At 41.4% G+C, this 16,786-nt stretch overlaps 1 protein-coding gene across 1 annotated transcript; it reads left to right on the forward strand.

Annotated features, from left to right (window-relative positions):
• Positions 1–1,436: 1,436 nt before the first annotated feature.
• Positions 1,437–14,664, forward strand: LOC308282795 (adhesion G protein-coupled receptor E3-like; the record flags this gene model as incomplete). The annotated part of the gene is made up of 14 exons (XM_080723182.1): positions 1,437–1,467; positions 1,688–1,813; positions 2,341–2,484; positions 3,779–3,925; positions 6,512–6,598; positions 6,854–7,029; positions 7,506–7,715; positions 7,987–8,190; positions 8,988–9,229; positions 9,346–9,412; positions 9,535–9,623; positions 13,363–13,522; positions 13,902–13,961; positions 14,590–14,664. The coding sequence occupies 14 exons, from the start codon at positions 1,437–1,439 to the stop codon at positions 14,662–14,664; spliced, it is 1,818 nt and encodes a 605-aa protein (XP_080579308.1).
• Between the last annotated feature and the right edge of the window lie 2,122 nt (positions 14,665–16,786).

Below are 16,786 nucleotides of genomic sequence, written 5' to 3' on the forward strand. Positions count from 1 at the left end.
CACAGTTTACAGTGAGTGTGTCTCTTTGTCCGGGAAACTTCTATGTTTACCAACCATTGGGACACCCACATCCCCACATGGCTTATGCAACATGTAAGATGCTACCGGTACTTATCATGGCAAATGTTCAGTTGACAGTGATATATTTCCATCTCTTCATTATGATCATGTGACTGTCATGGTCTGTCTGTGTCTGTCTGTGTGTGTGTGTGTGTGTGTGTGTGTGTGCGTGTGCGTGCGTGCGTGCGTGCGTGCGTGCGTGCGTGCGTGCGTGCGTGCGTGCGTGCGTGCACGCGTGTGTGTGTGTGTGTGTGTGTGTGTGTGTGTGTGTGTAGACCATCACACTTGTACCTCAGACTCTTGTGGGCCACTTTCTGAATGTACCACTGGAGGAGGCTGTAGATGTATCACTGGGTATGAAATGCCTTCATCACCCTCAGTCACAAATGACTCATATGGCTGTGTAGGTAAGCAGACCACAACCACTTCAAATACTCCTTGATGCCATGCATACAATTCTTTTTTGTTCTCAAACGTTTTCATGACAAGGATCCCCATCTGAAAAGATTTTGTCCCAAGGAAGGACCCCCAAACTATAATGGCTATGATATTACATTTCATGTCTGTAATATCACAGCCATAGGGCTAAACTATTCCAACGTTTTCAAGTTTTCAAGCTTTTGAAAGTATTTGTAAGTTTTGAAAAAGCCGAAAGCAGATTCTCTATATTTCAAATAGCTGATGTATATCCTATATTAAAATTGGCTACAGGGAAGGCTGGCGGGCCACGTCATTCTGACTCAGACATAAACATTAACAAACCAGATGATACTGTACGCCCAGGCATGTAACATGACTCATACATACATACATACATACATACATACATATATAAACAAACCTGATATGCACATACCGGTATACTGTACAGTATAGGCATATACCTATGGAGATCTGTTTGTACAGAGCCACAGATCCGACCGATATGCCTTTGGGCTTACATGTATATGGAAGGGATACAGGTACAGACAGATAGAGATATCTCCATATATGGTACAAAAGGGACACAGACAGACGGGTAGGCCTACAACCGACAAAACCCTCAACACTATGACTCAGACATATTGTTGGATAGGCAGTATGTAGGTGTGAAGGACTCACATAGCGCCCTGAATCTATGTTTAGGCAGCATAGCGGTGAGGTTAAAGTAGGGTTAAAGTGGCAAAATAGATTTTGATGCTATATATTAACTCATTTTGATGCATGGGGACCCCCTGGAACCCCTTCAATGACGCCTGGGGGTCCCTGGATCCCACTTTGACAACCACTGAATTATACAAAATTAAAATTATGACTGTGACATCTCCCTGCAGACATAGATGAATGTGCGAGAAACTCAGGCATCTGTGGTCCCAATACCGATTGTTCCAATACGAATGGAGGATACAACTGTTCCTGTCAGGCTGGGTACAATGCAGCCAATCCAAATGTACCACCTGGAAATGACAACCAATGCAATGGTACTGTTGAAAATCTACAAATTACTTCTAAATCATCATAAAATATGGGCACGTATTGAGATAACATAACAGCCAGGTTGCATTCCTAACATAATTTGAACACAGTAATATGCCACATGCAGTGACAGGAATACTGACATGGCTGTAAAAATCATCTCTCTTTTCAGATGTTAATGAATGTGAGGTCAAAGACTGCGGTGATGGAGGTAACTGTAATAACTTCCCAGGAGGTTACACCTGCCAGTGCATCGGTGGCTACCAGAATGTACAAGATGCAACTCCTGAATGCCAAGGTCTGTAAACAGAACCTGCCATCCAAGGTGAATAAAACATGGATGGCAGTGAGTGAGTGTACTGTAAAAAATCGAACCTCTGTTCGAAGTGGAGCTGTGAATTTGAGCAGTTCCAGATCTATGTTTTGATTCTATGTGTTTTAGATCTATGAATTCTAAGTGCTCTATAAATTCTATGTGTTCTAGATCTATAAATTAGGGGAGGAATGCATGCAGGGCAGGCTTGGGGAGAGTGAGAGATGCGCTTGGCTTGCCAGCTGTGTGTGTGTATGTGTGTGTGTGTGTGTGTGTGTGTGTGTGTGTGTGTGTGTGTGTGTGTGTGTGTGTGTGTGTGTGTGTGTGTGTGTGTGTGGTAAAGCCGCGCATGCGCAGATCCTGTTCATTCTTGTGACAGACTCTGGTGAGACTCTGGTGAGGACACACATTGCTGCCTATGGGGAGCTTGTGTTCCACACAGCTCCAAAAACAGACAGTAGCCTACACAATTTCATGAGTGCAGTGACACTAACACATATCTCCATCCTCAGATATTGATGAATGTTTCAACTCCACCGTCTGTGGTCCTAGTTCTATCTGCACCAACACACCTGGAGTGCACACCTGTGCTTGTCAACAGGGGTACAGACCGACTGACCCTAAAGTAGCAATCAGCAAGAGCAACATGTGTGAAGGTACAGTCTGCTCCAAGACCAGGAGGGCACAACATATATCACTGCATCTCCCTTATTGGCTGAATGCAGGGGTTTTCAAATGCTTTCACGTTATAGAACCACAAATTGACTTTTATTAGAGAATGCCCATTATAAATGTTTCTGTCCTAGGGACCCCAATCTGGGAACCCATTCGGTTTGCCTCTAGACTAGAGGTACAACCTCCTCTTTTGTGTTAAACAGGAACTCAGGGTTTAGCAACCCTCTTTCCAGTTCAACTACCTTTCGGGTGTTTATTCTTACGAACAACGACATTACATGTTTAAGGCAGTAGCCTATAGCGCTAACAGATTCTGCTGTTTGCACAATCTGTCTTGAGAGATTAGGGACCTTGAAATTAAAATATTTGTATTGCATTGTCATAATTGTAGCCTATGAGAAAGCTTGTCTGGCTAGGGTAAAGTACCTGACTTGGATTATATTCTTCCGTGGTGCATTTATACTTCTCATGTGGCTGCAGGGGGACCCTCTGGAACAGCATCAGGGGTCCCCAGACCGCTCTTTGAACCACTGCTATGTATACAAGGAGGTTAACCTTAAGGTTTACATTGAAAAGCATTTCACTTTAATATTCATGTCATCAGCACTGAAATAATGAGTTATTGAGAAATAGACAGAAAGGTTGTCAATGTAATGTTGAAGCTTGTGTGGGATGATCATCCACTTTATAGGGGTGATAAGATCACATCATCCCAGAGCTCCACATGTTTTCCCAGGAAGGGAAGTGGTTGCTTCCAGACTGTTAAATGTGCAATATTAGGCACATGAACCCATCCATCCCTATTCTGGACATAAATGGAAATAGGAAATAGGCAGAAAATTGGAAAAATAAAAGTCTTTTGCTGAAGAGATTTGCCATAGAGGTAAAAACAGAGGGCCAAGTGTTGACCCCTGGGGGACTCAGGTCAATAGTATTTAAGTGGTTAAATGTACATTATAAGCTATGTATCCTTAGAAAAGCTAAATAAATGTTTTACATTTGTTCCATGAATTCTTCCAGATATTGATGAGTGTGTGACACATGCTACGATCTGTGGTCCTGATGCAAACTGCACCAACTCTGTCGGGGCTCACTTCTGCAACTGTAACCCTGGTTTCCGGTTAAACGATGCAAACCAAATTGCCAGCTTTGCAAACCCATGCCAAGGTGTGTGCACACCTGGCCAACATGTGCATGTGTGACGTGTTCTCTATGTTGTAGTTGCCAAATGACTTTGAGTAAACCCAGAGTATTGGCATGTTCTCTCCTCCACAGATATAGATGAGTGCAGTGAGACACCAAACCTATGTGGACAAAACACTGTGTGCCGAAATCGCCCTGGAGCCTTTGACTGTGCCTGTCCTGATGGTTTCTTCCCTTCAACTGGAATGCAGTGGATAATGGGGGTCTCTGTTTGTCAAAGTGAGCGCAAGGACCCTCCATGACTCTGAGAGTGCAGTCAGTGCACAAATGGAACCATTTGGTAACATTTGTGAACTTTCTGAGTATAGACCTCTCAGGGTCCATTTATTAGAACCCTCTCAAGTACTGTACTTTTGAGGAATATTTTCTTTACTGGAGTATTTCCAATTTTCAATACTTTTCCTTCCACCCCACTGCATCTCAGAGGCAAATATTGCACATTTACTCCTCTACAATTATTTTACAACTTTAGTTACTAGTTACTTTCGAGATTTAGATTAATATCACAAAACATGCATTAAGCACTTCAGCCCTATATATATTTTGTCCATTTTAAAATATCAATACAAGCTCACAATGTGTCACGATGTGACACATTGTGAGCTTGTAGATCTGCTATTTTCAAAAGATTTGTATACATCTATATAAGCATATTTTGACACCATACTTTTGTACATTAACTCAAGTCAATTTTGAATTCCGGATATTTACTTGTAATGGAGTATTTCTACATTGTGGTATTGATACTTTTACTTCCACCACTGGCCCATGACCAGACTAACTGATTTAAACACAAGTTTCAGTGGTAGCTACATTTGTGTATATGGCTTTAACAAAGCTAGGTGCTGATTTGGTATGGTTCATTTTAACACTCATTTTGAACCTTCTGCTGGAAATCAACAGGTCTTACAGACATTCTTAATGACATGACACCTGCAGAGGTGAGTAGGATCTTGTTATTGTTGTTGCTGCAACAGATTAATTGGAAGCAACTAGAAGCTCTAGAATATCCTAGTGTCATCTCACAAGTTGGCAGTTATCGCTATCATTCTAAACCTCTGTGGTACATAGTTTCATTCATCAGATCAAAACCAAAGCTTGATCAATAATGTAAACTATTACTTTGAAAGATTTCTTCAGCAAATGACTAATCTATGTTTGTTGGGTTATCACTCATCCACGGACCACAGCTGATAGAAGCTCCCAATGCATTATGAGCTTCACTGAATATTTGCCTATCATGAGTTTCATGACATTGCCAGAATCGGGACGTTAGTGGTTAAATAAATGCTGAGATGTTTTGGTCTATTGTAATTTCATATTGTGTCTGTCTATGACAATTCTATGCAAAACAACTACTTCTAATAGATAATGTTTGTCTTCTGACTGTAGGGACAGTCAAAAGAGAGAGCTTTCCTTGACCAAATGAACAAACAGCTGAAGGACAATCCTGATGTGATCCTACCAGAGTCGGTGAGTAGAAAGTAACCACTTACCTCAAAGTGGGAAAACTGTCATCAATTATTGAGTGCTAACAAAACACTAATTTAACATCTCAGGGAAATCAATGACCTCATTACTACTACTGTACTAATCCATCCCTTATTTAAACTGTTTATGCGAGGGTTTTAGCAATGTGAGAGTAATTAAGCTTTAATAAATTTGACTCACTCAGATTTCCACTGACCTTCTTTCTCTCTTCGCAGACAGTGGAGAACTTCTTCTCTGCATCTATGGCTATGGTAGGCCTACTCGCTAACGGATACACTCTATTTTTGGTGCAGCCATGTACTGTAGTTTTTAGAGAGACTGTCTCAATAGAGACACATTTTTGTACATACTTAATTGACTGGATTCCCTCTGAGATCTGTAAGGGCCCCCTCCTTTTGTCCCTCTACTGAAAATAGCATATCTACAAGCTTGCAGATCTGCTGAGTATTCACCTATTTTAGCCAAATGTTTGCCTATTATGACATGGCCGTAATAGGGACGCCAGGATTCATGTGGTTCATGTTATTTAGTTAACTGCAATAACTGAACTTCTCCCAGGGACTAACCAGTGTAAGTCCAGTGTCAAGGTCACAAAAGGTGGTGAAGACAGATGAAGAAGATGGTGAGATGGGCAGTGTTATCCTGAGCATTTCAGAGCGGTTGGCGTCTGCCCTGGTGGATCCTACTGCGAACAGCACCAACAAAACCATGCAGTCTTCAGCTGTGGGTAAATGAAATGTCACTTTGTTTAATCGAATGTTTGTTTTGATCTGCTCCGGTGAATTCTGCCGAAATTCCTTCTCTGTGCACATACCGGTAAAAAGTACAATAAGGCATCATTAGATAGCTAACATGATGTACCGGTATGTTTTAGTTCTTCTAGACTCTAGAGAGTGATTCAAACCACTTTGGTCAGTGGCCTCAGACACGAAGGAAAGAAATTCATAGAGATCTACTAATAAGATAAGATATAAAAAGAGTAAGATGTAAAGAGGTAAATTTAAGAATGTTTTAGCAGTATGAGAACTGCGAACAGTATTGTAAGTATAATGTAATGCTGTGATGAGATAAGGCCTGTATAATCTAATATTGTACAGATAAGTTAGACAATTTTGCTTAGGTATTAGATAGTACACTTGGTAGGTGCATGAGTGCAAATAGCAAGAACAAGAAGTGATGTGTGCATCCCTGGGAAACAGCACTTACAATGTTACAGTTACCGTCAAATGGGACTGATGCTCATGGGTTTGTTCCTGGAGTTCCAAAATCACTGTGTCCTTGTAACAGATTTGAATCTACAAACTATTGGTCCAGACAGCAGTGATGACAACATTCCTCCTCTGTTAGTCAAAGGACACACGATGGAGATCAACCTGCAGGATCTGGCCAGAAACAACAATGGTGAGAACAGAGTTCATTGACCTGAACCCTAAATCTAAGCTCACAACATGTCGCAATAAACAACAAATAGTGAGCTTGTAGATCTATATTTTTGGTAAAGATATTTGGTGTAGAGGGGAAAAATGAAGAGGCCAACTATAGACACATGAGGGACTCTGGTCAACTAAGTATTGTTAAGTATGGTTAATATAAAGAAGATGATGGAGACGATCAAATGCAAAAATGTTTATGTTCATTGACCAAGCGGATCAACAGGTTCTGCTGCCGCTGCCTTCATGACTCTTAATGGAATGGAAAGTCTCCTGAGTCATGACTACTTTAAGACTGGGAACAAGACAGAGATGTACTCAGACGTCATAACAGCCACCCTGCCCAAAACCAACCACACCCAACTCGCCCAGCCGGTCAACTTCACCATCCAGCACAAGAAGGTGCTCAGCTAACCATACCATCAACCTTGCTTCTAAACATGTATTTATTCTTAGTGGACAATACTGATTGCCTGGCATGTTTAGCCATTGACAGCATAATGGTACAGTTTGATTTTCAAGGAGGCCATTGGCTTCAGTTAAAGGGGAATACCACTAATTTTCAACATATTAATATAGTTTAGTTTAGTGGAAATAAAAATAAAAAGTCCCCCCCTTCTGTGTTGCCTAGAACTGGAGGATCGATTGTGGGGTCATGTGATCACTGATCAGTGACATCATGAAGGTGTACTCTTTGGCTTAATGATATGGTGCCGTCATCACTTAATTAAGGAACATGAGCTGGGATTAAGAAGTTCATTTTAGGAGCCTAGTGTCGAATGCCATAGGATCGTAACATAAATAAGTTTGCCACATTTGTCTGCGTACTACGGACACATTGATGACCCCTGTTCCTGTTCCTGTTCCTTGTGCTTCAGAGAGTGCCTGCGGGTTTAGTAACGTGTGTGTACTGGGAGGACAAAGCAGAGAACAAAGGAGAGGAAGAAGAGGCCGGGAAGAAGGAGGAGTTAAATGAGATGGGTTGGTCTGTAGATGGCTGTCAGGTCACGTATTCTGATGAAAACTACACAGTGTGCAGCTGCTCTCACCTCTCCACCTTCGCCCTCATCCTGCAGATTGGAGACGAGGTACTGGTTGTGTGTGGTGTGCGGACCCAAATGCAATTGGGTCCCCATCCGGAATTAATGGGGGTACATTTATTGTAATCAAATTATTTTCTTAGGAATGCGACAAAAAGCAAAAATATATTTTTATACTTTATACTTTTATACTTGTACTGTAACACAATAGCATTTTTCTTATTCAATTAAAACATGATTAGTTCATTTAACTGTTGCACACCTACTGTATACTGTATGCTCCAGTCCAACATGTTTGCCTTGTGTGCATTCTTCTCAGCCTCCACCGGAGGATCCCTTCCTAGAGTGGCTGAACAGAGTGTGTGTTACTATTGGTCTGTTCTTCTTTGCTTTGGCCATTTTCACCTTCCTGCTGTGCAGCTGGAACCCCAAGATCAACAACACAGCTCGTCTTCACCTCTGCCTCAGCCTCGGCTTGTCTCACCTGCTGCTGCTGTGGAACGACAGATATGTCCAATATGAGGTACTGTATGCTACTAGTAAGACGCCTCAGGGTGACAATCAGGGATCAATCATGACTTGATGACATCAGGGATCTCCATATATGGGCATAAACGGATTCTGTTAGTGTGGTACATCACAGTGATGTCAGAGCGGCAAACCCACATAAAAAAAGCATACACGGCCAGACAGGCATCCATCCGGACGGATACATGATGTGCCGTTTCGCAACTAGACTAAATTATCTGCATTTCCTAGATGTGGTGAAATAAATACATTGCTGAGTTAATTTCGTGCCAAACTAGGGGGTGTCATACGATGGTGTCACACACTGCAAATAGCAGATCAGTAAAACAGCAACAAAAATAACTCAAAACACATTAACACAATAACAACAACGTATTAATGCTTGCACTGCATTGTAAAATCTTGGCCAATTTGTGCATTTCAATTAGAATGGTAACTTGCTTCACTATCAGAGCCGTTGATTAAGGCATTACAACATCAGCAGTTTGCTCCACAGATTGTTGAGCTTCAGTCTCATGCTGTTGGCACTAAACAAACCAAAAATCTGACAGCCTGAATCAATCAATTTGGGGATTTTATTGATCTATGATTGCTATGATTTTATATGGGTCTCCATTATGCCATATTGTATTATGGCAGAAGTGATTCCCAAGAAGAACCTTTGCTGTAGTGTGCCAATATACCTTAATTACTCTTTGCTGCATGCCGTTATGTGTGCAAAATCAACAGCTGGATTGAGTTTCTGTTCTGCAATACATGTCTCATAAAGTCATGTGTTATATGTCTCCACAGCTGGCTTGCACCGTCATAGCTGGGATGCTCCACTTCCTGGTTGTGTCCAGTTTCATGTGGATGCTCCTGGAGGCTCTACAGCTCTACCTGCTGGTGTGGAGGCTCTCCAAGGTGCAGGTCATCCAGAGAGATGGACTCCCCCGGCCATACCTCTACCTGATTGGCTATGGTGTTCCATTTGTGATTGTGGGCGTTTCTGCTTTAGTGTATTCTGATGGCTATGGTGAAACCTCAGCAGGGGTGTGAGTAGCACAAATATAGTGATACAACACAGAGATACATACAGACAGTCATACTAAAAAGTATGATTGATTCACAAGTAGCACAGACAATTGTGTTTTGTTTCTTTATGTTGCAGGTGCTGGCTGTCAACAGATCGTAACTTCAACTGGGCTTTAACAGGACCAGTGATTACTGTCCTTGTAGTGAGTATAATCATGGCAAAAAAATATAATTTAACCTGAGACATGTTAATTGTCACTTCTTTCGTCAACAGAAATTCAATATATTCAATCTGTTTTTTTTTTCTCTTTTCTTTTTTTTTCAGCTTAATTGGATCTTGTTCTGTGCTACTCTCTGGAGTCTCAGACCTACCTTGGCCAACATGAAGAATGATGTTTCTAACACAGACACCAGGTCTGTCTGTGTGTGTGTGTGTGTGTGTGTGTGTGTGCGTGCGTGCGTGCGTGCGTGCGTGCGTGCGTGCGTGGGTGTGTGTGTTTAAAATTCGTTCATGCGTGTGACTCTAAGCCCGTGTTAGAGTTTGTAGCAACTCATAATGTAATAACGGCTCATAATGTAATAAGGGCTCATAATGTAATAAAAAAAATGTAATAAAAACTCATAATGTAATAATCAGCTCATAATGTAATAAAAAAACGAGCGCATAACGTAATAACAGATTTTTCAATAATGTAATAATGTAATAATGTGTTACATTAAGAACCTCCACATAGGAGGCTCATAATGTAATAAAACTTCATAATGTAATAATGGCCTATTTTTTTGGTAAATATCATGGTATTTGTGACCGACCCCCAGGGACCCCCAGGGACCCCCAGGGACCCCCTGCCACCGCCGCCAAATAGTGCAAAAATGACCAAATCAACACCCCAACTGGGCTGCTCACGGGGGAATTCCCAGGGACCACTGACTCCTGCTACTCCAACAGTCCTTCACCTTCATTGGTTTAACTTTGCCCCGCCCCCTCCCCTCATTGGCCGAAAGTTTATTTGGCTTTACTCATCAACTGTTTGTCGTACAAACTTGTGGGTGGTGTCAATTGACTTGATTAAGAGTCCTTAACCTTAATTGGTTTAACTTTGTCCCACCCCCTCCTCTGATTGGCCGAAACTTTATTTGGCTTTACTCATCAACCATTTGTCGTACAAACTTGAGGGTGGAACCAATGCCACTCACAGGCCTTTTTGTGTACATACTGTGACCTGATGGTCGCTTATCTCCTGATTAGGGAGCCTTACTGGTATCATGGTAGTATCATGTCAGTGTCATGGTCAGTATCCTGGTCAGTATCATGTCAGTATCCTGGTCAGTATCATGCCAGTATCATGTCAGTATCATGGTCAGTATCATATCAGTGGCATGGTCAGTATCCTGGTCAGTATCATGCCAGTATCATGGTCAGTATCATGTCAGTATCATGGTCAGTATAATGACCGTATCATGTCGGTGTCATGGTCAGTATCCTAGTCAGTATCATGCCAGTATCATGGTCAGTATCACGTCAGTGTCATGGTCAGTATCATGTCAGTATCATGGTCAGTATCATGTCAGTGTCATGGTCAGTATCATGGTCAGTATCATGTCAGTATCATGGTCAGTATCCCAGTCAGTATCATGTCAGTATCATGGTCAGTATCCTAGTCAGTATCATGTCAGTATCATGGTCAGTATCCTGGTCAGTATCATGCCAGTATCATGGTCAGTATCATGTCAGTGTCATGGTCAGTATCATGTCAGTATCATGTCAGTATCATGGTCAGTATCATGTCAGTATCATGGTCAGTTTCAGTCAGTGTCATGGTCAGTATCATGTCAGTGTCAAGGTCAGTATCCCAGTCAGTATCATGCCATATCATGTCAGTATCATGGTCAGTATCTTGGTCAGTATAATGTCAGTATCCTGGTCAGTATCATGCCAGTATCATGTCAGTATCCTGGTCAGTATCATGCCAGTATCATGTCAGTATCATGGTCAGTATCATGGCAGTATTGTAGGCTATATCATGTAGGGAAGGAAGGTCACCAGTCTCTGTCTGTCTGTCTGTCTGTCTGTCTGTCTGTCTGTCTGTCTGTCTGTCTGTCTGTCTCACTATCAGCAGGATCACACCCTTATTACTTCATAATGTAATAAAAGTTATTAATGTAATAATTGCCAATTTTTTTTGAAAACTATCATAATTATTACCTCCATTGAAAAAGGGCCAAGACAGAATGTCCGTCCACATATATAACCAGTAAGACTCCCTAATCGGGAGATAAGCGACCGCTTATCTCCACAATATGGAGATAACCAACACATCCCTCCATATATGGAGATAACCGACGAATCTCACTAAGTCTGACCTCACAAGCCCCATATTTGGACACGAACAATATATAACTCCATATATAGAGACATAGCTGCTGACATCAGTATGACATCACACTGCTGACATCAGTATGACATCACACCGTACACAAATGACCCTTATATAAGACCGGCATTATCTACCGACAGATTAGATGCAAGCAGGATCTCGACTCTGACACAACTCATCGGCTCATAAGCTGGTTCTCCCTCCATATATGGAGATAACCGACGAATCTCACTAAGTCTGACCTCACAAGCCCCATATTTGGACACGAACAACATATAACTCCATATATAGAGACATAGCTGCTGACATCAGTATGACATCACACTGCTGACATCAGTATGACATCACACCGTACACAAATCGATTTTGACATCTTGTTACTAATCTGTCGGTAGATAATGCCGGTCTTATATAAGGGTCATTTGTGTACGGTGTGATGTCATACTGATTGCGGTCATTTGTGTACGGTGTGATGTCATACTGATGTCAGCAGTGTGATGTCATACTGATGCGGAGATATGAGCAGGGCAAAGGTGTGACGTGTGACGTGTGACCGACGGACGGACGGACGGACGGCCGGTGGAGGTTTTGATACCAGTAAGACTCCCTAATCGGGAGACCAGTAAGACTCCCTAATCGGGAGATAAGCGACCGTTGGTCGCTTATCTCCACAAATATAACCGACGAATCTCACTAAGTCTGACCTCACAAGCCCCATATTTGGACACGAACAACATATAACTCCATATATAGAGACATAGCTGCTGACATCAGTATGACATCACACTGCTGACATCAGTATGACATCACACCGTACACAAACAAAGGTGTGACGTGTGACCGACGGACGGACAGACGGACGGACGGCCGGTGGAGGTTTTGATACTAAACTGCGCCCTAACGGTCGCAATAAGCGACCATCAGGTCACAGTATACACAAAAAGGCCTGTGAGTGGCATTGGTTCCACCCTCAAGTTTGTACGACAAATGGTTGATGAGTAAAGCCAAATAAAGTTTCGGCCAATCAGAGGAGGGGATGGGGCAAAGTTAAACCAATTAAGGTTAAGGACTCTTAATTAAGTCAATTGACACCACCCACAAGTTTGTACGACAAACAGTTGATGAGTAAAGCCAAATAAACTTTCGGCCAATGAGGGGAGGGGGCGGGGCAAAGTTAAACCAATGAAGGTGAAGGACTGTTGGAGTAGCAGGAGTCGGTGGTCCCTGGGAATTCCCCCATGAGCAGCCCAGTTGGGGTGTTGATTTGGTCATTTTTGCACTATTTGGCGGCGGTGGCAGGGGGTCCCTGGGGGTCCCTGGGGGTCCGTGGAGGTCGGTCGCAAATACCATGATATTTACCCAAAAAATAGGCCATTATTACATTATGAAGTTTTATTACATTATGAGCCTCCTATGTGGAGGTTCTTAATGTAACACATTATTACATTATTACATTATTGAAAAATCTGTTATTACGTTATGCGCTCGTTTTTTTATTACATTATGAGCTGATTATTACATTATGAGTTTTTATTATTTTTTTTTTATTACATTATAAGCCCTTATTACATTATGAGCCGTTATTACATTATGAGTTGCTACAGAGTTGAGATACAGTATCTGGATATTATCCAATCAAAGTTTGTCACCTATTTTACCTTTCTAATCCAAAAGTTAACCAATGATATTTTATCATGATCATGCTGTGATTGTACATTGTTGATATTATTTCGTTCAAAAAATGATTTTAAAAGGAAACTCGTTCTCCTTTGCAGGTTGATTGTGTTCAAGATCGTGGCCCAGTTTGTCATTCTGGGTTGTACCTGGATACTGGGCCTGTACCAGTCCAACATCTTCTTTCAGGTGTTATTTATTCTTTCCAACTCCCAGCAGGGCACCTGCCTCTACATTGTTCACTGTCTGCTCAACAAGGAGGTAAACACAACACAACTTGGTCTGGGTCTATAGGTCTTTAGGTTAAGTCCTATCTTGAACCACAATAAGTCATTTCATTTTTATTGATTTCATAGGGTAAAGTATTATGAAATCTTCTCATTGTATGAAATGCTCAAGACCCAAAAGAGGAATTAGACGTTTAGACGTTTTCACTGAAACTAGCAGATATACAAGCTTTGTGCTACGTTTTGTTAAATATATATATATAAATGTAGGAAAAGAGTTTCTTATTCAAGTTGTGACCCATAAAAATTGGTCCGTGACCCACAAATAGGTCCCGACCCACTGTTTGGGAAACAGTGCTTTACAAGTAGGCCTATATGTGTTGTTAATTTTATTTTGTATTTATTTTTGCCAGGTGCGAGAGGAGTATATAAAATGGCTGACACCAACCAAACCAACCTCTCAAGGATCAGTGGTGAGTTAAACATTTAGAAAATACCCTGAAGAAGGCAGTTGTCTGCTGAAATGTTGGTTTATTTTCTCTTTGTCCTAAAATAAAATATTGTCACTTTGGCTAGTGTGTGCGAGTCAGTGCGACCACCTTCTTGTCTCTTGAAGACCACTTTTTAGATTATTCTGCCGTGGGCCGGCACCACTAAGGACTTCGGTGTGCATAGCATTCTGGTGCACAGTGTAAAACTTAGAAATCCTGCAGAATTACAGATTTAACCACTCCAATGTCCCTGTTTTTGCCAAGTCATTATATACAGAAGGCAAACATTTTCAGAAATCTTACATTTACAGCAGAAATAGCAGACGTACAAGCTCATAACACATCGCACATGTTAAACAGTGTATAACAACTACCAACTGCACAAATTGCATTTGGTTATTGTCCACTTGACACCATTTCACACCTGTCCTGGAAGGGGGTTCCCTCCTTTGGAAGCTAGAAGATTAGCCAACCATCTGATTAGCTGAACTCAAAGCCATGTTTCTGCCCCCAGGCCCCAGCAAACCATGCATGAACATGGTTATTATTAAAGGTGGGGGGTGGGGTAATTGAAGATAACCTTACCTTATTAATGTTCATGTTTCCACAGAGAGATGTGCCATCTATCACTGAGGACCTGGACAACTCTGAAGAGCAGAAAGACCAGAGAAAAGATGATAGCTAAGTTAAACAAATACTGTACTCTATATCCACAAATGTACTTGGTTTGGACATATTCAATTTAGAAGATAATGGAATATAAAATGTATTTGAAAATGTGTAACTTTATTATTATTATTCATTATTCATTACTTTCATCCTCCTCTTTTAATTATTTAACCAACTGCCATTTCTTTTGAAAGTAAGATGTTTAGACCTAGTGGTAGCACATTTCTCATGATCACCTATTTACCTGATCTTGCCCATGTAAGTTGCCCTGGATAAGAGTTTCTGCTAAATTGTAAATCACATTTTGTTACTGTAAAAAATAAAAAGTATAATCATGGCACTGGGGGTGCTTTTAGGATGAGGTCTGCTGTTAACATTAAACTGTCTGAATGGATTACAGGAGACTGTAGACCTGCAATCACGGCTGCCACGTTTGCCTACATTGGTTTTTAGCTACCTTTGCCAAACATTAGATGGCAATAGCCTGTATGATTTTGTTAATTTGTGAGGGTTAAAATTGAGAAATGCATCTAAAATCATTTAGATTATGTCATTTGTCATTTGTTGCGACCGTAAGGTCGCAGTTTAGTATGAAAACCTCCACCGGCCGTCCGTCGGTCACACGTGCGGTCGACCGCACGTCACACGTGCGGTCGACGTGTGATGAGGTCACGATGAGTCATCTATGCCCAAATATAGATTTCTAGGTCAGATGGCCCATAGAGTTTGTGATGTCAAACCTAGCAACCCAATATAAACAAACCTGATGTCAGACCTGAAGTATCCTTTTATACCCATATATGAAGATACAGAGATCTCCATATATGGGCATATTAGAAAGCCCATATATGGGCATATACGTATGACATCAGGGATATCCATATATGGCCATAAAAGGGACAAGGGCTTACAGTTAAGAGATCTCCATATATGGGCATATCAGAAAGCCCATATATGTTCATATACTGATGACATCAGGAATATCCATATATGGGCATAAAAGGGACAAGGACTTACAGTTAAGAGATCTCCATATATGGGCATAAAGGGACAAGGACTGTTACAGTAGATATAGAGATGTCCATATATGGGCATAAATGAACAAGGACTGACAAACACTGAGATCTCCATATAACCTATGGGAATATAAGGGACGAGGACTGTCAGCTTGTAGACCTATTTTCTAAATATTGTTGTACATTAAAAACTTGAAATGGGTCGTTCTGCATAGTACTTGGGATTTGTTGATGTAAATGTTCACATAGAGTGTAATAATTGGTAAAACAAACTTTTGGCCTATTTGTGGAGATAAGCGACCAACGGTCGCTTATCTCCCGATTAGGGAGTCTTAAGCTGGTTGCACACTGCTGCGTTTTTCGGGCCGAATATCGGACTGAATTTCGGGGCACGCAAATAAAAAAATCAACCTCACGTTATGTCAGTCACGTGTGCACACTGCCGCCCGTTTCGCGCACCACTCAGTCCCTTGCTCTCTCTATCTCGCTCTCTCTCCTTGCCCTGAAAAACGCATTTCGCAACGAAAAACGCAGCAGTGTGCAACCACCTTTACTGGTTGACATACTGTATTGAGTTCCTTAAACAGAGAAGTACGAGTTCAGCCCACCTTGCAACCTTCACAGCGCTGATTGGTTAATCCCTAGGGAAGATGTGGCTTTTGTCTGAATCGACTGGCAATCAGCACACGCTTATCATGATCTCAGTCCTTTTATCTCTCCTCTTACCCAGGTAAAATAAAGGCTGTGTGCTCGTTCTGTCCCTTTTATGAATATAACAATCACTGTTACAGCAATTCAAAGGAAAATGTACTTACATGTAAGTAACTAGCTTGTAAGTTATGGCTTACTTTTCTGTTTGTATTGTCAGGGTGCAGCATTTACATGAGGGCCAATAGATACACTGAAGTGTGTTCAGCTTTACAAGACAAATGATGGGAAGGGCAAAACAACATTACCTGATTTACATTGTAAGCTTTTAGCTGACACTCTTATCCAGAGACACCTTGAACCAGTACAAGAGCCAAGTAGGTTTAAAGTTCACAATAAAAGTAAATGTATTATGGTGACGCTCTAAAATATAGGGATGCATTTTAAATTATGTTTTATCTATTTAACTGTCAG

The sequence above is a fragment of the Nannobrachium achirus genome (genome assembly GCF_963921795.1).
Source record: "Nannobrachium achirus genome assembly, chromosome: 4".
Classification (NCBI taxonomy): domain Eukaryota; kingdom Metazoa; phylum Chordata; class Actinopteri; order Myctophiformes; family Myctophidae; genus Nannobrachium; species Nannobrachium achirus.